The following is a 25104-nucleotide window of genomic DNA, read 5'->3' on the forward strand; positions in this document are numbered from 1 at the left end:
TTGCTCTTGATTTTTCCCATTGAATTCAGACACATAATGATGTGACAAAATTATTGAATAGTTTAAACAATTTCTGCAATGGAATTACATATATTATGGATTAATTGCAAGCTCTGATGGTGCGATATCAGATGGCAAGTAAATGGTGTTGATACTTTGTTCATGCGGTATATTAGATGTTGAATTCAAAACAATGATCTGGGACAAAATTATTAAATATTGTAATACTGTGTGCAATTTTTAAATGGAATTATGGATGAACTGCATGCCACGACAGCATGATAGTAAGCGGTGTTGATACCCTATTCATCATATACAGTAGACAAGAATACATGTATATGTACCAATGAGTTATTCTCTGAAAAAAATGAAATACTGTAAAACCCCGCATTAACAAGACCCTGATATTAATGTGATCCAATTTTTGGGCCCTTAATTATCGCGTTACAGTTCCACAGTATCTAAATATAAATATCAATTCACTCCAATGAGGGTGGGGATGGGCGAATTACACTTGTAGACCTGTTGCATGTATAAATAAATATGTAACATAAGAGCAGCTTTTAATGCTGAGTAACATAGCCATTGACTGAGAAATAACCATAAAAGAGCAGTGAATGTTCAAAAACATGGTCATTGATTGAGAACCTATAAAGCAAAAGTGAATAACACAGTCCATGATTAAGAACAACCATAAGGCCACAACCGATTAGCATTGTCATTCACTGCAAAGCCATTAAGTTGAATAATGTGTTGTTAATTTGGAACAAGTGTAAACCAGCAAAGTTGGATAACATAGTCAGTCATTAAGAACAACCATAAATTAAAGCAGCTATGAATGCTGATTAACCATCTTATTCAATGAGAATAACTATACATAAAAATCTTAGACTAATAGGCTTTTCTTCAAGAATAGCATAACATATATACCAATAAGAGATTTATTGTGGTCACTATTTTCATGGATTTTGTGGTTGCTCAAAACAGCAAATTAAAGACCTAATAAACAATTATCAGTTCATAAAGACAATGAAACCCTTCAACAATCCAAGAGTTTTACCACCTATCAAAATTGCAATTTTTGCTTAACCACAAGGTCTGAAAAAAGCAGTGGTCTGAGATCTGGGACCTGTAGTTTTCCCAGTTGGACTCCAGAGGTAAACTTGTCAGAAGTCTGTCAGACCCCCAACTTTTCCAAAAATTGGAAATTACAAATATTCCTCTGCAGTCTCAAAATTGTTTCTTAAAGAAAGTGTAAAATGTCAACAAATATATATATATATATATATATATATATATATATATATATATATATATGCAAAATTACATACAAGCAATGTTACTCAAAGCCTAGAACTTTTGCAATGTTTATGACAGTCAGATCAGAACAAAGTGTTTAGAAAAGCATGAGCTAGTGCTATTTACTATAAAACCCTTCTACATATGTAAGACTTAAAGTCTAACCTCATTCAAAGGACTTCACCTTATTACTTGGAAACAGATGATTCAAAAGTCATCAGCTCGAAGCCTCATTCATCGAGACTAGAGATGTCTGATGTAATGGCTGGCTAAAAATATGTGTTCAAACATATCACATGACTCACTGGTCCTAATATTGCAAACAGAGTCTGTTTTCTGCAATAATCCCACAGTAATGCTCTCCTAAACTTTTAAAAGCATGTTTTTTTTTTTTTAAATATGAAAGTACAGAGTTTATGTTATGTTTATGGATCTTTAATGATCCAATTGTTAAAAACTGTTAACTTTAATCCATAAGCACTTTTTTCCATATGGAAAGCAGGCTCATGTATTATAGCATCATGGAAAATACTCTCTGAAGAATTAATAACCTAAACTGTCTGATTCAAACAGAAATATTGGTGGGAGTTAAAGTACATGTACATGTCAGTGTAGCTGATGTGGAAGGATGAATATATACTCAAATAAATTTAAAGAAACACATGCATGTCAGTTTTCTTTAATTTGTTTCCACAGATATTTAAAAACAGACAAAGACATGAATCAAAAAGTAGAGAAAAGGTAAACATGATCAGAAAATTAAAATCTGGTAGTACAAGCATAGATGAATCTTTGGACTTAAAACATTTTGTGCAAGGTGGATTTTGGGCTTGATCTGATGTTTACTCTGAAAAATAATCTTTTAGGCTTCCTATTAAAATATGCTCAACAAAAATCATACCCCAGTGAAAATGTGACTGAAATTTCAGCAAAATCACAGTGAACATTTTTTGAAGTTCACTCAAATGTCCTTTTTCACTACAATTATGGTATTTTAGGAGATTTTACCAAAATTTCTGAAAATATCATTGAAAGTTTGTCATTGAAATTTCACTGACTCTGCCAACATTTCTGAAAATATAAGTGGGAATTGATGATTGAAATTTTACTAAGAGTTAATAAAAAATTCTGAAAATAAAGTGATATTTTGTGATTGTAATATCAGTGACATTTCAATAAAAAATATCAATAAGATATAATAAAATTTATTTTTTGTTTCTTGTACAATTTTAATGATTTTCAGCAGCATTTATATTTCCTGTTTCTGATAGCTGTAATTTTATTGTTTATTTTGGGCACAATAACTTCTTTCCACATCATTCCTTGTTATATTTCTTTTTAAAATTTTGTTGTTGTTATTGTTGTATTTTTGTTTACCTTGAACTGGATTTAACTGCCCTCAAACAAGTTTTCTTGTTTTCCGTTTTAAATCAGAATTTCGCTTTTCTCCTGACCTGAATCTCATTTTCCTCGATATGGACCCTTTTATAAAAATATTGTCTCTAAAACTTTTTAAAAAAAATAATGATCCATCCAGTCCCATTCCACAATGAGCTTTGTAATAAGTATTTGTTCCATTTATTATTCCAAAGATGATAGCTGTAAAGAGCTTTCTGGTTGGTCAAAATTTTGTACTTGCCCAATGAATCGTTGCATAACGGAAACTGATGGGAATGAGCATGCTTGCTAAACATAACGATTCAAATTTTCGAGCAAGATACAAGATTAAATAACCATTTGAAAAATGTGCGGCAATGAGAATAGCTTGAATGCAAAGTCACTGGCAAAGTAATTGGTCAATTTGTATGAAAAGTGAATGCCAGGACTAGCATTTTGCTTTTTGTGGCATAAAGAGCTTTACAGTAGCAGCTAACATGCTAAATAGGACAAGGAATTGAACCAGGATGATTTTGAAGTTATATAACTCAAGACTGATTAACTTCCAGAATGAATTTAAGGAGGGACAACGTATAGATCACTGGTGGGAATTGTTGCCAAATACCTATGTCTATCAAAGATAATCATATCTTTGCAGAATGTTCTTGGCCCACATGCAAAATCATTTCGAGGCATTATTGTGTATATTATCAAAATATTCTAGGTGTGTTCGAATTCAAATAAGAGTAATTATATCATGATAAACATTTGTCTCGGCTGCTTATGGAACAAGGACTAAGTCAAAAGATCACAACAGCATCATAGTTTGTACATTACCATATTTCATGTTATTTTTCATACACAAAAAAATAATTATTAATTTCAGTGTCCGAAAAATTATATGTAAAATGAATAATTATCATTTAGTGGTACTGACCATGTATGAAAAATAAAGGGATCGTACCTGAACAAGTTTTATGGAACACTTGCTACTTGACAACCTAACGGTACAAACGTACAAAGTAAACGTACATATTCTGTCTCATTCTGCTCTCAGCTCAATAATCTTAATACAATTTTTAAGAAAGTACTCCAAGATTTTTGTTGTTATTAGTGAATGAGAGAGAGAGAGAGATTGAGAGGAGGTGGGAGAGGACTATGTGTCATTGTGCAAGCTCGTCTGAATTTAGAAAATATGTAGCTGTTATGTTGTGTAATTGTGTAATGTTGGCAAAATGATTAAGATGGTTCGAACATGTATTAATTATGGGTATTATTTATTGGTAAGTTGTATGCAACGATATGAGACAACATTGTCAAGAAATTAGGTACAACTTGTATTTTTAATTAACAATAAACTCATTATCAAATTGCAATAACTCAAAATTACATTTAGTTAATGAGCGCGAGCGCACGTGCTTGCGTATGTGTGTATGTGAGAGAGAAAGAAATGAAACAAAATTTTGCCAGTGTACAAGACCATATTTATTCAGAGTGGTTTTTATTTTCTAGCATTTGCAATGAGAAAAAAAAGACTGTTACCTGATGACTGTGATAATCCTCATGTATTACGACCCTCCCATATTCCATTATCAATAAACACCGCTAAATTAACAATTCATTCTTGTTTTAATTATGATGTACATTGACACAACAACCACATGGCTATGCAGTGTTAATTACACGGTAATTAAACATGCTTAACCTTCGAGTTATTCCAGTTGAAACCAGACTGAGTGCAAGAATCAACAGAAGAGGTCAAATCAGCGAGGCTGCCAGTAGGGAAATGAGGCTTCTTAGGGAAATGAAAAACTGTTACTGTGCTACTGAAGCCATTGTTCACACAGCAGATGTTGTAAGGACAAGCGACCATACACATTACTTGTCATTAGAACTCGCCAGTACAGATAATAGTGGGGTATATCATAGAATAGATTTGCAATAAAATGTTAATTACATCCAAGTCAAAACAGAACAAGTATTTGGAAGATAGTTTATGTATATATACAAATCGACTTAACAGAGTCTGTGACTTTCATATTTATGAAAGAAAATGACTAGGTTTTTATATTTTATATTTGTATGATTATAATGAAACAATAAGACTAGTTGACCAATGATCTGTGGTCTTCACTTTAGCATGTACTGAGATGTAATTTTTATTGGATAAGAAAACATCAAAGGTCTTCCGAACTAATTTTAAACTGCACGTGGTGTTTTGTTATGGTGAGCAAAACTAATTAATGATAATATTTAAAGGTATGGTCTGTGAAGTCCTTTGTCCATTTGTTAATAAATACCAGTAGATATTATAATGACAATATGAGAGCTTATACACATGGGAACCTGCAATGTGTTTTTGCAGGATAGGGCAATCATTTACGGCTAGGAGTGCTAGTATAGTAAGTAGTCTGAAACTAAAGCTAATATTTACTAAGCATTTTGGACAGTTGTTGTTGTTGTTGCAGGGTTTAACGCCATTTTTCAGCACATGATAGGCTATACATGGCAGCCAGTATTAATGGTAGAGGAAGAACCCAGGAAAACCCCGGAAAGAACCACCGACCCATGAGAAGCTACTGGCAAGCTTTCTCACATACCCACATTGGCTGAATCTGAGAAATGAACCCATGCAGACAGGTGAGATGGCAGTGATCTGTAACAGAGAGTGCTTTAGGTGACTTGGCTACTCAGGGCCCCTGTTTTGAACAGAATCTTGTAACATATTTTCAGCTTCATTTGCATGATTAAACTTGTCGGGGGCGTCACATGAACCCCTTGACTTATACTGCGGGCGCCCATGCTCATGCATCAATCATTGTCTTTTCTCACCAACAATTAATTATTAATTATTGTAAAAACAAATGGCAATATGCTATTTTTGATCTTTTTTGCAAAGTTAACGTAAACCTTCTTAGTAGAAATTTTATGCCCAATAATTTAATTAATTTTTTTGGTGAAAAATACAAAGTGATATCGTATGTATGAAAAGTTATGATTCATTTACATAATTATTATTTTGATATCTGGATTGTGTATGAAAAATTAAAGGGTATGAAAAAATACATGAAATACGGTAATCAGAAATCAAGTCTGCAGTAAAAGTGACTTAAGGCAGGTTCCTAGCATTTCTTTTTATAATCATTGTCTCAAATGGATGCTTTTCTGTAATTTTGCATTATTTTCAGTTAATTTTTCAATGCAGATTAATATTTGATATTTTATATATGTTTATGTGTTCACAGATGCCTGTGCATATGTTCCAGGTTTGATACTTTGATTTGTAAAATCAATTATTTAGTGTCAAGCCAGATTCTTCACATCATTTTATATATATTATACATAACAGATAGAAGGCCTCAAGGTAGATTAGTTTTGTAACTAATTGAGTTACCTTCTCTAAATAAAGTCATTATTGTTATTATTATTATTACTACAGTGTGATCCCGCTATAACACAGTAGTTGTGAGCCATAGAACCCGACTGCGTTATAGACCGAACTGTGTTAAAAGCCACCAGGTCAGTTATCTGGAGAAAATTATGCATGTACCCAAAAAGAATTGCAGGGAGGGGTGTAGGTAATAAATGCGGGTGGTAAAATACGTGCTTCATTGGCACAGTTACCATCTTAAATCGATGCATATTAAATGAGAAATACACCTGTAGTGAAAACAGAGAAGACATATATAGTTTACTTTATTTCAGACAACCAAGAATTGGTACATATATATATGTGAATACGGTTTATATATACATGTCTAATGTATAGCATGAATAGTATCAACACTGTGTACTCACCTGCGAACCTCATCATATACATTGAATCCACAATACAAGTGATTCCATCAAAAATATGCACACATACAGCATTAAAATATTCAATAATTTTGTCACAGGTCATATTGGTCTGAATTCAGTGGGAAAATGTAGCACAATCACGTACCGAATGACGAAGCACATTTACTTTTCAGTACGTCCCAAGTCAGTAAAAGTTAGTTTGCATTTTAAGCTGCCATTGGTAGCGTTCATAAGCATAAACCTTTTCCCCACAAAAAGAAAACTTTCATGGCACAGTTAATGTGTTTCAGTCACACTGGAAAATGCAAAAATCCATCAGATTCCATCACTTTCATTTAAGTCTGGTACTGACTTCCTTTGATGAAAAGTTCTTTCTTTTACTGAAAGATTGTAGTTGGCTTTCTTTGATGAAGGGTGCATGCGTTCTTGAAGTGACTGATAAAGGACAGCCTTGGAGAACCAAGCAAATGCCCATTTCTTATTGCAGCGGCAACATGAAATAATTGTATTGCATGATTGTGACCGATTTGTTTTCCATTTGCTGAGTACGTTTTCATAACAATCGGTGCTTCAAAGATAGTCTGTTTCCTTTGAAATTTCAGCAAACTACTGTATCTGAGTACATTTTTAAAAAGGCATTGGCCATCATTTGGACTATTCTACTGTCCCTCCATGCCTACTGAATAAACCAATAAAAAAGATGTAGTTTTTCTTTTTTTTACATTTGTGGTAGCAGTGTGATGCTGCCTTCCACGCAAGCATCTGAAAATTAACAAAGGGTCAACGGACGATAGAGATGCAGGTGTTCTGGTTTGATGACAGGGATTTTTACAGAAAGAGTTCTGAAGGATTTAATTCTGAGTAAAAAGAAGAGTAATTTTACTAACCATCCACATACAAATGTCAGTCTTTGTAAATATATTAATTAATAGCGAGCGGCTGAAAATCTGATGAAAGATAGATTACAGGATAATACCTTGCCTGGTTGATCTTCATTACCAGAAATGTCAACAACAAAAAAGCGGATATTTCACAACATACAGTACTCATGCTAGATGTCATGGTAAGCGGATTATAATATAACAATGCACTGTTTAGATGGTTTGTCAGTATGGACCAAGAATTTGTTTATGTAACAACAGATAAATTTCAGTGCATTTTATATCCAGTTTGCGGCTTCCTTTCATGGGGCCTCTGAATTTTTGCACTCCAAACAATTGGTTGCATATAAAAGTTTAAACAGCCGACAACTATGCTAATAAAACAAAATCAATCCAAATTTGCGACATTGACGAAGACCTACACGATCCCAGAATAAACTTTTTATGCATTATTTTTTCGTACTTTCAATAAGAAAAAAATACTTTTCTCGTGTACAAGAAAAATACATACAAAATTTCAGAAGCCATGTCACAATTGTCTTGTATTATTCATACACGATCTCTTCCTCAAACTGATAATAAAGTTTTTACGTTTTTTCATACTTTTAAGAAAGAATTTTTTTGTGTACAAGAAAAATACATATATGTCAAATATCGGGAGCCACACCATGACCTCGTTATATAAGAATTTGTGTTATAATGGAGCACACTATAGCAGGGTCACACTGTATTATTATTATTAACTCCCATATCTCTTGCCTTGGATGTCACATAATTACAACATCTGTATACTTGTTTTCATGCACACTTAAAATCACCTTGGTTAATAAAGTTCTGTTTAACTCATATCCATTATTAATTTGAAACCTTCTAAAATGACTGAAAAACTACTAAACCTTCAGTAAAATACTATATAATGATCAAAATTTTAGTTAAGTCTTACAAAAGTTTTAATCAAATTTTAAACATTTCAGTGAAATTTTAGTGAGATCTCACCACATTTTCAATGAAAGTTTTGGTTGAAATATTTGTGAAATATCACCAAACTTTTCAGTAAAATGAAGAAGACAAGTGATGCCATCATGGATTAGGTTTTATATGCAATGAAAGAAAATGAGGACAAGAAAAACCTAAGTTTTATTTGATAATGTCTGTCAAAATAATCCATTTTAAAAATTATTGTGAATATTTATCATTGATTCCAAATAATGTCTAAGAATCAATAGGCAGTTTAATAGAAATCTGAAGAAGATTTGTTATGGTTTAGGCAAAAAGTGTTTAAAAAACCCGTCTGAAATATGCTTTAAGTACACCTGAAAAATTTCATACGGGATGGACTATTACCAAATTCTATATGAAATATTTACAAATTCCATATGGACTATTCACAAATTCCATAAGACTATTGCCAAATTCCATATGGATTAATTAGAAATTCCATATGGATTATTGCCAAATTCCAAATGGAATTTTAATTTTATTCCATATGGATAACCTACAGATCTCATGGACTAATTTGCATATTTCATGGGATTTTCCATACAGAATATGTATGGAATCCATAACATTTCCATATGGATACACTGAGATCCATAAGAGTGCTTCAACTATAGAATAAAAATATCCATATGGATATTTCTGTAAAAGTACGGATTCCATATCCAATCCATGTGGAAAATTTCATACAGGAAAGATCAAATTCAGCATATCTTAAAACTGATTAAGTTAGAAATTTAAATGACAATTATTTACCCTTCTCTCTCTTCCTGGTTATAGGGCCAGTCTGTGGAGAGGTCAGTTTTCCAGCTGTTACACAGTTCGTCTATGTCCACTTTTTCCATCTTTGTCCTCTCCAGCTGATCTATTAGGCCAGTGGACAAACTTACAGCTGAGCTGGATATCTCTGACTTGGGACTGTGCATAAGGTCAAAATGTTATCAACAATAATTTTTTATCATAACATCTATGGCAATGTCATAACATCTACAGCAAATAACTATGGTACATTTTTATCATGTACATATTTTAGTATTTATATTACTTGAGGCATGTTGTTCTACTTCCTGCCATAAAACTACAAGTTTCTTTGCTTCATCCCACCCCTAACTGCCATAAAACTATACCTGTTTCTTTGCTACATCCCACCCCTACTGCCATAAAGGTGACAAGTCTATAAAGTACTGTCTCAAATGAAACCAAATGTGAGATGCCAGACGCAAGTTAAAAAAAGGACAATAACTTGGGTCAGTATGCACATTTTATATGGTGAGCATAATATGTTTCAAGAATCACTGAACTCCATTAAAAACTGCAAGACTCCTGTCATTCAGATGTAACTTACATAAAATAAAGTGCAGTGACCAAAAGACCACAATATTTTCTAAGCTTCACAACAACAAAAAATGCAAGAGTCATTGTATTTCCGACATTCTGTCATGCAATATATCCAGCTGGGACAATAACTCTTATACAAATTGTGGAAGCATAGTGCTATGTCAATATGTGCATCTTCAGATGATGGTTTAATACAAATTTCCAAAGCAATTCATAAAACACTGCAAGATGCAATCCAAGATTCAGTCATGCATTCAGTTGCCTTTCGCATGGAAGTGCCTTTTGATGCCTCTACTCCATTTGTATTAAAGTGGCTTTTGATGCCTGCTGTAAATATTAGCCATTTTAAGCGGGATTTCATAGCACCACCTTTGGGGAAAACCTCCTCTAAGATACTACATTCATTTCTGCGAATGACCATTACATCAGATCACGTGGTCACTGTTTATGCCCTGGTCAAAATCTGCTATTAAAGTAACTGGGTTGTATTCTCCACTCTCGAAAATGGAGGTCGAGGATTTCATTCAGTACTTATGAAGTTTTCATGATTAGAATCACAACTACGAAAACTTCAATAACTTAGGCAAAGGCTCTGATATTAGTGTAGGCAGCAATTAGTTTTTATAAATTATCAATTTCAGATATTACTCTCATTTATGGCTTCAAGATGACAATGCATCTAAAAAGACCATTCTCACCTTAGGTGCTCAAAATAAAATCAAAACAAACAAAACTCAATGCATTAATTTAATGTTTCACAAATATAGAACATAACAATTTAAAAAGAAAATAGAAATGTGTTCAAGGAATATTAAACCTAAATACAAAATATTACAAAAAGGATAGATGCATAGACAAGAATAACACCACACTCATATAAAGCAACACTTAAGAAAAAATGTTGAATATAACAAATTTGAATATTAATAGCCTTATTTTGTTTTGCACACCTATACAGTTAGTTTATCTTATTAAATTGTTGAACAAGCCTGTCATATTGTGTGTTTAATGTTTTCAACCTCAAACAGTTAACCAACCCACCCACAAACATGGTCACATTTTAGACTGGATTCTTCAGTGACCTGATGATAACATTCTACAGTCCTCCCTGGTATCCCATGACCTTGCATCAGATCACCTCTGCATTATATGCCATCTTGACGTATCAGTCCCTAACCCTCCACCTTTATCTGCTACTAAGAGAAACCTCCGTATGATAAATGGAACCAAACTATTGCACGACATCCAAGCTAACCTAACAACTTGCTTACCTTCTACCACAGAACAACTCGATAACTGCCTGCGTTCACTGCTTGACAAACATGCCCCACCTACCAAGTGCAGAGTATCAATTCAAAAGTGTTCTCCATGGTATAGCAGTGTTAGGGATCAGCTTCGCACTGCTAAAAGAGACTGCCGTAAAGCTGAGAGGCTTTGGCTTTCCACCAGACTCATTATTCATAAGCAAATCTATGAAGTCACTAAGAAGAACGTCACAAATATAGTCCATGCAGCGAAATCAGCCCACTATACTACTAAGATCATGGAAAGTTCCAGCTGCAAAGAGCTCTTTGAGATTACTAACAAGCTAATGTCAAGGAACAAATCTACACCACTTCCAACTACCTTCTCTTCAACTGACCTTCCGGACATGTTTGCAAATTTCTTCCATGACAAAGTACAAACCATTAGAGATAAGCTTGACACCACAATTTCAATTGACTCATCATCACCATACAGTTGGGATACAGAATTTGAGCGGCAACCATTAGCAACATTTAAACCTGTCTCTATGGATTTTGTACGTACAATCCTGATGAAGAGTGCACCAAAGTCATGTGAATTTGATCCAATTCCAACATCACTGCTGCTTGAGTGCTTAGATCCAGTATTGCCTTCACTAACTGATGTTATTAATACCTCTCTCTCATCTGGGGAATTCCCATCATTTTTCAAAACTGCCATTGTAAAGCCTCTGCTGAAGAAACCAACACTAGACCATAACGATTTAAAGAACTACCACCCAGTTTCTAATCTCCCATTCATTTCAAAATTCTTAGAAAAGGTTGTTCTATCCCAGCTTGTATCTCATCTAAATTCAAACAGTCTTTTTAGCAATGTACAATCTGCATATCGCCCTTGCCAGAGTACTGAACTACTCTTCTAAAAGTAGTTAATGACATTCTCTCTGTGTTGGATAGCGGAAAGATTACAATCCTCACCCTCCTTGATTTGTCTGCAGCATCTGACACAATAAACCATGATATATTACTTCACCATCTCCAGCGTGTATTTGGCATTCATGATACAGCCTTACTGTGGTTCAAGTCCTACTTGGTCAACAGGACACAAATTGTATCTGCAAATGGAATACACTCCAGCCCAGTTGATCTATGTTGTGGTTTTCCACAGGGACCTGTTCTCTTCATTCTGTACACTCACTCACTCTCAAGTGTCATAGATCATCATCCAGTGTCTCACCAATTGTACAATGATGACAACAAATATACAAATCTAGTCACCCAACTGAAGTTGATGCTACCATCCAAGGTGTAGAGAGGTGCATTTCTGATGTGAAATCATGGATGACATGTAACAAGCTGCAGATGAATGATGACAAAACTGAGGCCATTCTGATCATAACACAAAGACTTTCTCATTCACATCCTTTACCTCAAACAATACATATCAGCAACGCCAACATTAAATTCACACAATCAGTATGAAACCTAGGTGTTACTCTGGAAAGTACTCTCACATGGCACCATCATGTCATGAACATATGCAAGGCTGTATATCTTGAGCTGAGACGCATCAGCTCAATTCGCAAATATCTTTCAGCTGATGCCACTAAAACAATTGTGTGTTCAATAGTAGTACTTTCAAGACTGGACTATTGTAACTCAATTCTGTCTGGTTCATCTCAATATCTACTCCAGAAACTTCAAAAAGTTCAAAACACAGCTGCTCGGATCATACTTAAAGTACCACAATCAGAGCACACCTCCCCGCTGCTCTGTACCCTACACTGGCTATCCATTCGATCCAAAATCAAACACAAAATTTGTTTTCTGTGCTACGTTTCACTGTCAAACTCTAGTCCAACATACTTATCTGACCTCACCCATGTGTACACACCAGCAAGATACTTACGCTCCTCTTCTGACAATCATATACTCATTATTCCCACTATGAAAACAAAGTCATATGGACAGCGTTCTTTTGCATACCAGGGCCCAGTAACGTGGAATGAATTGCCCACTGAACTTAGACACAAAGACACAGTGATCACATTCAAGAGGGCTCTCAAAACTCACTTATTTTGACTGCAAGAACAAACTTAAGGACCTAATAATGTTTTCTACCTTAAATATTCTCAGCATGTTTCTTTAATGTTTTCTAATTTCATGGTGTTTGTTTTTGTAATCATATCATTATATGTTTTTTTTATCTTATAGGTGTTGTCTAATGTTGTAAAGTGCTTAGAGCTTCTAAAGATTAGGCGCCATATAAAGTCCTCATTATTATTATTATTATTGCATAAAATGTAATGACTGTGTGAAACAATAAGGAATACACTTTGAAGAAATTACAATAAAATCATCTACCCATGAAAGTAACATTCCAATTGTTTAGCTATAATGTTATGTATATTTTCTTGACCTCATATGTACAGTAAGTTAATTCATAGAGTAGCAACAGGATAATCAAAATATGACTATAATAACTGTAATAACTGAATTATTAAAACTATATTGTATATACTGACCTAAACTGAAAAGTGAGATTATGATGAAGGTCTCCACCAATACATTGTAGCTGGCAACTATGGCCTTGACCCATGATCTCCAGTTGCTGATGCTGATCAAGTTTTGGAGTGTCCACATTGATGTATAATGGACATGCTAAGTGGGAGCGTACAATATACAGGGGACTCAACATGACCTGAAAGTGAATAATATTTTCATTAAATACAGATTCTTCGGGGTGGATTCAGCATTTTATCCAATGGGTTCCAATTTAAAATGGGGTGACTAATTTTCTATAGAATGAACTGATTCTTGGCGTTTATACTAAAAAAAGTCATTTGCATACCCTTTGTCAGCTCCTTCCATAAATTATCTGCATTTGTTTGTGTACAATCCATAACTATCTTCAAACTATGCCCTGTTCTGGCACATCAGGCTACAAATCATGCACTGAGTTAAGATATTAGGATCTATAATTATATTTTATTTATAACTTCAAATCATGCACTGAGTTAAAATGTTAGGATCTATAATTATATTTTATTTATAACTTCAAATCATGCACTGAGTTAAGATATTAGGATCTAAAATTATATTTTATTTATAACTTCAAATCATGCACTGAGTTAAGATATTAGGATCTATAATTATATTTTATTTATAACTTCAAATCATGCACTGAGTTAAGATATTAGGATCTACAATTATATTTTATTTATAACTTCAAATCATGCACTGAGTTAAGATATTAGGATCTATAATATCTGATTTATAACTTCAAATCATGTAATGAACTGGAACATCAAAGTTGATTATTTTCATTTTATTTAGGTGGCCTAGTGGTTAGAACATCCGTCTTAGATATGGGAGGTCATGGGTTCAATTTCTGGCCTAGACCAAAGACTTACAAAAATGGTAATAACAGCTGCCTCGCTGGTGCTCAGCATTAAGAGGTTAGTGTTAGGACTGGACGTCCTGGTGTCATAATGTGACTGGTTGGGACATCATGCTACATGTCTGCGGCATGATGCCCCTATGCTAGACATCACTATAAACTGCCACACTACAGACATCGTAGTGATATGACTAAAAAATTGTTAAAAGCTATGTTAAAAATCCAAATCACACACACACACACACACACATATTTTATTTAGAACTTCAAACTGTGCATTCTGTTGGCACAGTGGCTAAGAAGCCCATGTTATTGACCTTGATGAAAAAGTTAAGCCACAGTTATCAACTGTTGGTGGGATGATATTCTAGTTGCCAAGTTGCATGACTCTGTGTCCAATAATGCAAAATAAACTGACCTAAATGTACAACTTAATCCAAGCAAATGAAAAATGAACTAGTTCACTGTGACCAACTTTTGGTGAGATGGTATTGTACTAGAAAGTTGCATGACTCTGGGATTGACAATGCCTGAAAAGAAGCTTAAATGTAAAGCTTCATTAAGGTATGAATGAACTGATGAATAATAGACTGACAAGAGTAACACATCTACAGTGAGATATAATAATAAGAATAAATAAGCTCCAAAATGTAGAATAATTTAGTGTCCAGTGCAGAATATGAAATATACCTAGCTTACATTAACTACTCTAAATCAGTAGTTTCATTCTTACATGTTTTATAAAATATCTCTGCCAAGCAATTATCCCTGCCTCAAACAAGTTTGGGAGTAGACCATTCAATTTCATGGGTAAATTAGGATTCAATGCAAATAGGTCAGACATTTTTGAAGAGACAGAGGAAAGAAAAGATTAAATATTCCTAATACAAATTGAGATCTATGCTGATAACTATCACTTTACACAGCAAAAACAGCAAGTGGCAAGACTGATTTAAACAGTAAAAACAGCAAGCAGCAAGACTGATTTAAACAGCAAAAACAGGAAGCAGCAAGATTGATTGAAACAGCAAAAACAGCAAGTAGCAAGATGGATTGAAACAGCAAAAACTGCAAGTAGCAAGATTGATTTAAACAGCAAAAACAGCAAGTAGCAAGACTGATTTAAACAGCAAAAACAGCAAGTAGCAAGACTGATTTAAACAGTAAAAACAGCAAGTAGCAAGACTGATTTAAACAGCAAGTAGCAAGACTGATTTAAACAGCAAAAACAGCAGTAGCAAGATTGATTGAAACAGCAAAAACAGCAAGTAGCAAGGTTGACTTAAACAGCAAAAACAGCAAGTAGCAAGACTGATTTAAACAGTAAAAACAGCAAGTAGCAAGACTGATTTAAACAGCAAGTAGCAAGACTGATTTAAACAGCAAAAACAGCAGTAGCAAGATTGACTGAAACAGCAAAAACAGCAAGTAGCAAGGTTGACTTAAACAGCAAAAACACTTCAACCTGTGTCACCAATGAAGACAGTGTAATATTGCCAAACATTTCGAACCCTTAAGGTATTTATGCTCTGAGCATGGGAAATTACTAATGATCATGAATTATCCAGACCAAGGAAGCAAACATTTCAGTTAAATGTAGAAATATACTGTAGTTTATTTTCCAAGATAAAATGATAGGTGGGGTGGGGGAACAATGCTATGTGGGATTCACTATAACTGCTCCTGGTGGAATGAATTCCAAACAGTTCACAAATTTTTCAAACCTACCAGGGTCTGTGATGTCCCCTTGAAATGTTGGTTGAAAATTCTACACCATATATGTATAGCACACTTGTTTGGCAAGGACAGCTGAAATGTACATCGCATATGTAATTACATTAACACTTTGTGTATGTCTCCAGTACAAATGTCCTGAATTTCATCATATTTCATGAACAAAGTACTGAATAATTTTTAAGAAAAACAAATAAAACAATCTAGTATATTTGAATATTTTCATTTTAAATATATGAATATAAATATTTTTGTTCTACAAGGCATTTTAATTCAGATGCATTCAAGTCTTTTTGTCCTACAGGGCATTTTCATTCAGACATGGCCTACAGGGCATTTTCATTCAGACACATTTAAGTCTTTTGTCCTACAGGGCATTCTCATTCAGACATGGCCTACAGGGCATTTTCATTCAGACACATTCAAGACTTTTGTCCTACAGGGCATTCAGACACATTCAAGTCTTTTGTCCTACAGGGCATTTTCATTCAGACACATTCAAGTCTTTTGTCCTACAGGGCATTTTCATTCAGACACATTCAAGTCTTTTGTCCTACAGGGCATTTTCATTCAGACACATTCAAGTCTTTTGTCCTACAGAGCATTCTCATTCAGACATGGCCTACAGGGCATTTTCATTCAGACACATTCAAGTCTTTTGTCCTACAGGGCATTTTCATTCAGACACATTCAAGTCTTTTGTCCTACAGGGCATTCTCATTCAGACACATTCAAGTCTTTTGTCCTACAGAGCATTCTCATTCAGATGCGGCCTACAGGGCATTTTAATTCAGACACATTCAAGTCTTTTGTCCTACAAGACATTTTCATTCAGACACATTCAAGTCTTTTGTCCTACAGAGCATTCTCATTCAGACGTGGCCTACATGGCATTTTAATTCAGACACATTCAAGTCTTTTGTCCTACTGGGCATTTTTCATTCAGACACATTCAAGTCTTTTGTCCCACAGGGGATTCTCATTCAGACACGGCCTACAGGGCATTTTAATTCAGACACATTCAAGTCTTTTGTCCTACTGGGCATTTTTCATTCAGACACATTCAAGTCTTTTGTCCCACTGAGCATTCTCATTCAGACACGGCCTACAGGGCATTTTCATTCAGACACATTCAAGTCTTTTGTCCTATAGGGCATTTTCATTCAGACATGGGCTACATGGCATTTTAATTCAGACACATTCAAGTCTTTTGTCCTACAGGGCATTCTCATTCAGACACATTCAAGTCTTTTGTCCTACAGAGCATTCTCATTCAGACATGGCCTATTGGGCATTTTCATTCAGACACATTCAAGTCTTTTGTCCTACAGGGCATTTTAATATTCAGACACATTCAAGTATTTTGTCCTACAGGGCATTTTCATTCAGACACATGCAAGTCTAGTCAACAACAAGAATGACTAAAAATATGATACCTGAAGAGCCTAAAGATATAGTTTGTCATGGACATTCTCTCTCTCTCTCTCATACTACTGTGTTATGTGCAAGTAACTGTCATCCTTCAACCACATGTACAGTATACAAAATAAGTTTCATTCTACCTTGACAACCACAGTACAGTGTAGTGCAGTGCAGTGCAGCACAGTATGTATGTATGTATGTATGTGGTTCAAACTGAACTCTGAATGATAAATTCAAAGACTTTTCCCAAACTTTCAAAGAACACATAGATTTCCAAGACCTATTTTCACTAACATTTTGTATACAGGTTATATGAGAAAACAATGAATGCAAAATACTACAATACTGTTTAATGATGAAATCCAAACTATAATTAATTTCCTAAAATTGCTTTATAATGATCTGGAAGATAGGTTTACATTCATTGTTATTTCAGAAATATGTAACTTATGCATCAGATTTAATACAAAATAAACTGTTCTCTTATCAGACATCAGCACTGCTTTAAATGCATATTATAGTTGCTATTCTTTTCTCTTCAATCATTTTGGAAAGAGAAGCCACCGCTATCATCTTTTCCTCCGCTCTTCTTCTAAAAGCATTTGACTGTTACAAGCACAATAAGTCCTTTAAACTCATCTTCTTCTGCCTTCTGAAAAGAAGAAGCATGTAGGCTAGCAATGTCAGCTTTAAGATGCAGCTTTTTGTCTTTAAGTTCTTCCACTTCATCCATGGCTAATTCCCATTTCTTTCCTTTTCTGATTTTCTCCTCATGTTCCTCCTCTGCTTTCTTCTTATCCAGATAGGCATGGTACTTATGTCTTGCAGAGGAGGCATATATTGTCATTTCATTACTAATGATGATTTCCAAAGGTCTACCTGCTTTTCTCATTGTGTCCATGATTCAGCCTTTGAGCTCTGATGTTCTCAACAAATACCTGTTTGACAGAAAATCCTCTCTCCACTGTTGCTTGCCCTATGACAACATTTTCTGGAGAACATTCCAAAGTTCAACATATTCCTTTCTTTTGGAAAGGATGGAATAAAACACTTCATCAAGGCTGTCATCTGTTCTATTGAAGCATTTCAAGGGATGATTGTCTAATTGGATAACTTCATCCACTAATTTTCCAGACTGAGTCAATATTAAATCACATCGGGACTCGACTTCTCTTGCTGCCTCACACATAATTCATAACAGTATGCAGTTACTGTGTACTTGTTGTTGTTGTGGGGTTTAACGCCATTTTTCAGCACACGATAGACTATACTTGGTGGCCAGTATTAATGGTGGAGGAAGAACCCGGGAAAATCCCGGAAAGAACCACTGACCCACAAGAAGCTACTGGCAAGCTTTCTCACATACCTACATTGGCCGAATCCAAGACTCGAACCCATACAGACAGAGGTGAGATGGCAGTGATCCGAAATGGAGAACGCTTTAAACCACTTGGCCACTCGGGGCCCCTTACTGTGTACTAATCTGCATCTTACCTTTGGCAAAACTTGTAAGAGCTCCTTCTCCCAGGGTTATCTGCTTGATTCTCCCAAACTTTCAAGGCCTTGAAAATGCTAGGTCATTTTCCCAAACTCTCAAAGACCTTCAAAGACCATACAAGCCTGTATGTATGTATGTGTGTGTGTGTGCGTGCATGTATGTATGTATAAGATTTAACAGAACATTGGCACAATCTTTGCTATATAATAGCAAATAAAATTTAATACATAATAAATAATAAACAAGTAATAATTTAAAAAATCTGTTGGCAGATAAATGCTTCCAAATAATTGTGAATATTTATTCTTCCAAGATATAAAATAAAAGACTAGAAGAATACTAAATGTGAGGTATCAGAACATAGTGTACCATCAAGTAACTTGCACTATCTAACTTAGAAAACAAGAGACCCACCTTGATAAGTTTGTTCTCTTGCATTTTGTCCCCTGTGATGTACACATCTTGTGACCAGGGAATCTTATGTCCATGAAACCGAAACTTCAAAAACTGAATGCTCCCTACTTCCAGAATGAATGATGGAATTGTTTGCTCTCCACCAACTACAACTCTGTGTGAAGAACTCTCAGTAGTCATAGTTATGACTTTGGCATCAACATTCTGAGTAAGTCTGCTAGTTATCAGCAACTGTCCTTCAATGATTACCTGCATGTGATCAAACAGTGTCATACAAAATGTACAAATTCATCATTATTTGAGACAATACAATCTGCTGAATCACAATTAAAGGAACTAAAGCAATGTAAATATGTGTCTTTAGACTCAAGCATTTAATTCCAAAAAGTATGTAGAAATGGACATTTATTGCAGCACATTCATTAGTGCTTACAAATAGCCAATAGTAACATGTATTTACCTGTGTTTAATTCACGACCAACTAGCAATGACATAAAATCCAATTCATCATTACACAAGATCATCATCTGCACTATTTACTTAAAATCATAAGTAGAATAAACATCATGAGACTGATTAGCTGGTGCTTGCTGGAAAATCAGATCTGGGTTTACAATATTTGTTGTTTTAGTTGTTATACATGAATATATGGTTTATTGTGCATCCTCCTTATTATTTTAAAAGATGTACATCTGAGTCATAAATAGTTAGCTAAACCTGTATTGGTCCATTCATGATAATCATCAGGTATACGAAAAGGTGGTATGAATAAATCTAATAATCTTTAATCAGTAAATTGGCTTCTTACATCATTTACCTCTTGTTAATTATCTAGCTCAATTCTACAAGAAGAAAAAACTGCTGAATCTGTCCCAAACAAGATGAAAGATAAATGGATTGTGTTAGTTGAGTAATCTTTTAATAAAACCACAAAAAATGCATTACAGAGTATCATTAATCTGGACTTGACTCATTATCTGCCATTATATCCTAAATGTGCAAATACAGAAATTGATTATATCCTAAATGTGCAAACACAGAAATTGATTATATCCTAAATGTGCAAATACAGAAATTGATTATATCCTAAATGTGCAAACACAATAACTGATATTAGAAATGTGCTTACTCAGTAACTAATCATATCCTAAATTTGCTAACTCAGTAACTAATCATATCCTAAATAAGCTAACTCAGTAACTAATCATATCCTAAATAAGCTAACTCAGTAACTGATCATATCCTAAATTTGCTAACTCAGTAACTAATCATATCCTAAATAAGCTAACTCAGTTACTAATCATATCCTAAATAAGCTAACTCAGTAACTGATCATATCCTAAATTTGCTAACTCAGTAACTAATCATATCCTAAATTTGCTAACTCAGTAACTAATCATATCCTAAATAAGCTAACTCAGTAACTAATCATATCCTAAATGAGCTAACTCAGTAACTAATCATATCCTAGATAAGCTAACTCAGTTACTAATCATATCCTAAATAAGCTAACTCAGTAACTGATCATATCCTAAATATGCTAACTCAGTAACTAATCATATCCTAAATAAGCTAACTCAGTTACTAATCATATAATAAATAAGCTAACTCAGTAACTGATCATATCCTAAATAAGCTAACTCAGTAACTAATCATATCCTAAATTTGCTAACTCATTAACTAATCATATCCTAAATAAGCTAACTCAGTAACTGATCATATCCTAAATAAGATAACTCAGTAACTAATTGTATCCTAAATAAGCTAACTCAGTTACTAATCATATCCTAAATAAGCTATCTCAGTAACTAATCATATCCTAAATGAGCTAACTCAGTAACTAATCATATCCTTAATAAGCTAACTCAGTAACTAATCATATCCTAAATAAGCTAACTCAGTAACTGATCATATCCTAAAAAAGCTAACTCAGTAACTAATCAGATCCTAAATAAGCTAACTCAGTAACTAATCATATCCTAAATAAGCTAACTCAGTAACTAATCATCTCCTAAATTTCCAAACTCAGTAACTGATCATATCCTAAATAAGCTAACTCAGTTACTAATTATATCCTAAATAAGCTAACTCAGTAACTAATCATATCCTAAATTTGCTAACTCAGTAACTAATCATATCCTAAATTTGCTAACTCAGTAACTAATCATATCCTAAATTTCCTAACTCAGTAACTGATCATATCCTAAATAAGCTAAATCTGTAATTGATTATAACCTAAATGTGCTATCTCAATAACCTGTTATATTCTAAATGTGTTAAATCTGTTACTGATTATATCCTATATGTTCAAACATATTGTTTCAAAAGTCCTGAAATATATTAGCTAAAAAGAAATTAAACTTATTGACAAAAAAGATAAAACTCACTTGCTTCTGTGTGTTGGACAGGTTTTTAACCTTAATAATAAATGTACATTGCTTGTCTGGAGACGTGACACACTTGACAATGGTCCCCACTTGGTTTATGTTGAAAGGCTCACACCACTTCCAACTTTTCCCATCCACACACAGATGAAGTTGCTATGAGAAATTAGAATACAACAATTTATCAAATTGTAAAAGAATGAACAGTTGCATAAAGAAAGCCCTAAAACTATTTCATGTTATGAAGAGGAAATCTATGTTTGTTAATTCTTCTTGTGTTCACTGCTGTTCTTTGCATGGATAAATGATATCTATAGGAAATCACCAATTCACTTCTGTTCCATCCATAATTTTCTTCTAAATGTCCAAGGTCAGTCAGACTAATGTTGTTTGAAGGTCCAAGATGAACAGTTCTGATGTGTTAAATAAAGAATACATTTTACCAATAATACCATTCCACCAGTGGGGCCCCGAGTGGCCGAGTGGTCTAAAGTGCTCTCTGTTACGGATCACTGCCATCTCACCTGTCTTCATGGGTTTGAGTCTCGGATTCAGCCTATGTGGGTATGCGAGAAAGCTTGCCAGTTGCTTCTCGTGGGTTGGTGGTTCTTTCTGGGGTTTTCCCGGGTTCTTCCCCCACCATTAATACTGGCCGCCATGTATAGCCTAGCGTGTGCTGAAAAATGGCGTTTAACCTTACAAAAACAACAACCATTAACTCCCCAACCCCATTCAAGATAGACTGTCCATGATAAATTAACTTCACTGCTTATACTACCTGTATAAATGACTAGAAACACGTTCAGAGAATACAGATGCCAAATGACAGTGCCTGAAATGATCTAATTGTGATATTTAACCAACATGTGACAGACAATGATACACACAAGGGTAACTCTATATGTCATATGGACAAGGGTTACACTATATGTCATATGGACAAGGGTAAAACTATATGTCATACGGACAAGGGTAACAATATATGTCATATGGACAGCAGTAAAAATACAAGTCATACGGACAAGAGTAAAACTGTATGTCATATGGACAAGGGTAGCACTATCTGTCATATCGACAAGGTAACTGTATGTCATATGGACAAGGGTAACCCTATATATCATATGGAAAAGGGTATACAATTTATGTTGCTGTCATGTTGAGTTATAAAAACCCTCTCTTCCATTCTCTTCTTGTACCTGCTTTGTCCTGTGAGACCTCCAACTGTACATGTGCATCTCTCGGGGCTGCAACACTTCATTTTCATCTGTACCAACCTGATATACACACATGCAGAAACAAAAGAATGTATATATATATATATATATATATATATATATATATATATTTTAAAATACAAAGTCTAATATAATTAATGACATATGTTGAACATTTTGTAAATGAAGAATATCCATTTTCATATGAATTTACCACAAGAAAAAATAATGATTTGCTTCCACTTCAAAAAGTCTCAATGATTATCGATGACAGTAAAACAAATTGTGCAAACAAGAAACTTTACAATGACCGTCAGAAGTCTCCATTTTTCAAAGTTAACATAACAAATTTGACTTAGAAAAAGATTTTTTAAATAAATTCTTTAGTAGATAACTAGTTCAATAGCTATAATTCACACTAAATAGACTGATTAAATTTAACTTGCCTGTCCAAATCGGAGTGCTTGTTGTGTATTGTTACATAGAACAAAATGCACAAATATGATAGCATCTTGCCCCTCCTGTTGTGATTCACCCTGGTCCTTCAACAGGGGAAGTTGTGACCAGGCCTGTCCAATGCATGTTAGGGTATGTATCACACTCTGCCCCAACCGCAAAAACACTGGATCACAGCTGATATCGCTTTCAATCACTGGAGGCTGAAGGAAAACAAAGTTTGATTTAGAACCATTTTTAAGATTATCTTTTTGGCATGTTTGCTAATGAATTCCTCAAAGGTACTGATGCTCCAAAGGCTGAAAAGAATTTACAGAAATTCATAAGAAGTTCATTTCTTATTTCCCTTATATCTTTTTTAATTACTGAATAATAACATTATCTGACATTCTTGAGAAAGCAAATTTTAAGAAATTATGTTTGTCTGAGAATACCTACCTGATCACATTTCATTAGGAAAATAAGTTCGCAACCTCCCAAATTCAACATTCCAGAAGAAAAAAGAAAATTTTGTCTTTCTGTAAATGCACTAAGTAGACAAGGGAAGGAACTCTTGCCTATTAGCTCCCTTGACTACCACCAGGTGTTACTAGTTTGATCTATGTAACACATCAGACAGGATGCTAACCTTTGAGGGAAGGTTGTGAGGTTTCATTGTAATATGACTGGATAAGTATTCTCTGAAAAACTATTTTCTTACAAATTTTATCACATGAATGTTGGGAGAACAGTTAATACAAGCAGGGAATGCTAAGCATCCTGCCTCAAAATGGGTACCTTCTGAGCGAAGAATGATTGGATTACCTATATACAGGATAGCCCATTCTCCTAACTTGACAGCACAACCAAACAGCTTACATTATGTCTTGAATTGAAACATTGTGCACAAAAGCAAAACTCACAAAGGTCACTCTGATTTTATGAGCAGATTTTTTTTAAAGACAATTTAACTTTTTAGATTTCATAGTATGTTGAATGAATAATGGGGTAGAGGCATCCAGTAGTGGTTTTATGGGAATGGGCTAGAGGCATCCAGTAGTCTTTTTATGAGAATGGGGTAGAGGTGTCCAGTAGTGTTTTTATGATAATGGGGTAGAGGCATCCAAACATGATTATATTCAAATCAGTTGGAGGCCAAAATATTGTGCTTCTGTGAGAATGGGGTAGAGGCATCCAGTAGTGCTTCTGTGAGAATGGGGTAGAGACATTGAAAAGTGCTTTTATTCAAATGGGTTAGAGACATCCAGTTGTGTTTTAATGAGAATGGGATAAAGGCATCCAAACACAACTGTATCCAAATCAGATGGAGGTGGGGTAGAGGTATCAAGTAGTACTTTGATGAGAATGGGGTAGAGGCATCCAGTACAGTAGTCCCCCTCTTGAACAGCCCCACCCCCCTGACCAGCAGCCACCTGCTCCTTATGGCCAGAATGCATTGGCACCGACGAGTTTGTGTTCAAAAGTACCCCTCATGAAAGGCCACCTGGCTAACGCGACCAGCATATTAGTGCAATAATATAAAATTTACCCCACACAAGCAGCTGCATTTTATTTTAATATATATCCAGAACCAGTATTTTATTCATAATGTGTGTTAAGTAATCCAATTTCTGTTTCCTGATTTTTGTTATTGAAAGAAGTGTTAACTA

The 25104-nt window shown here is 34.4% G+C and overlaps 1 protein-coding gene across 2 annotated transcripts in view; it reads right to left on the bottom strand.

Moving 5' to 3' along the window:
• Positions 1-25104, bottom strand: part of LOC149784326 (intermembrane lipid transfer protein VPS13B-like) — a 370899-nt gene that overhangs the window by 81450 nt on the left and 264345 nt on the right. For both annotated transcript variants that reach the window (XM_089932368.1, XM_089932367.1), the window contains exons 34-40: positions 23446-23658; positions 22982-23059; positions 21789-21941; positions 19402-19650; positions 16062-16142; positions 13459-13634; positions 9108-9269 (exon numbers count right to left, since the gene is read on the bottom strand). In XM_089932368.1, the coding sequence (XP_089788494.1) occupies positions 9108-9269; positions 13459-13634; positions 16062-16142; positions 19402-19650; positions 21789-21941; positions 22982-23059; positions 23446-23658 (1112 nt within the window). The remainder of the gene's footprint in view (positions 1-9107; positions 9270-13458; positions 13635-16061; positions 16143-19401; positions 19651-21788; positions 21942-22981; positions 23060-23445; positions 23659-25104) is intronic.

Source organism: Sinohyriopsis cumingii, chromosome 14 (assembly GCF_028554795.1).
Source record: "Sinohyriopsis cumingii isolate HCF-2022 chromosome 14, ASM2855479v2, whole genome shotgun sequence".
Taxonomy (NCBI): Eukaryota; Metazoa; Mollusca; class Bivalvia; order Unionida; family Unionidae; genus Sinohyriopsis; species Sinohyriopsis cumingii.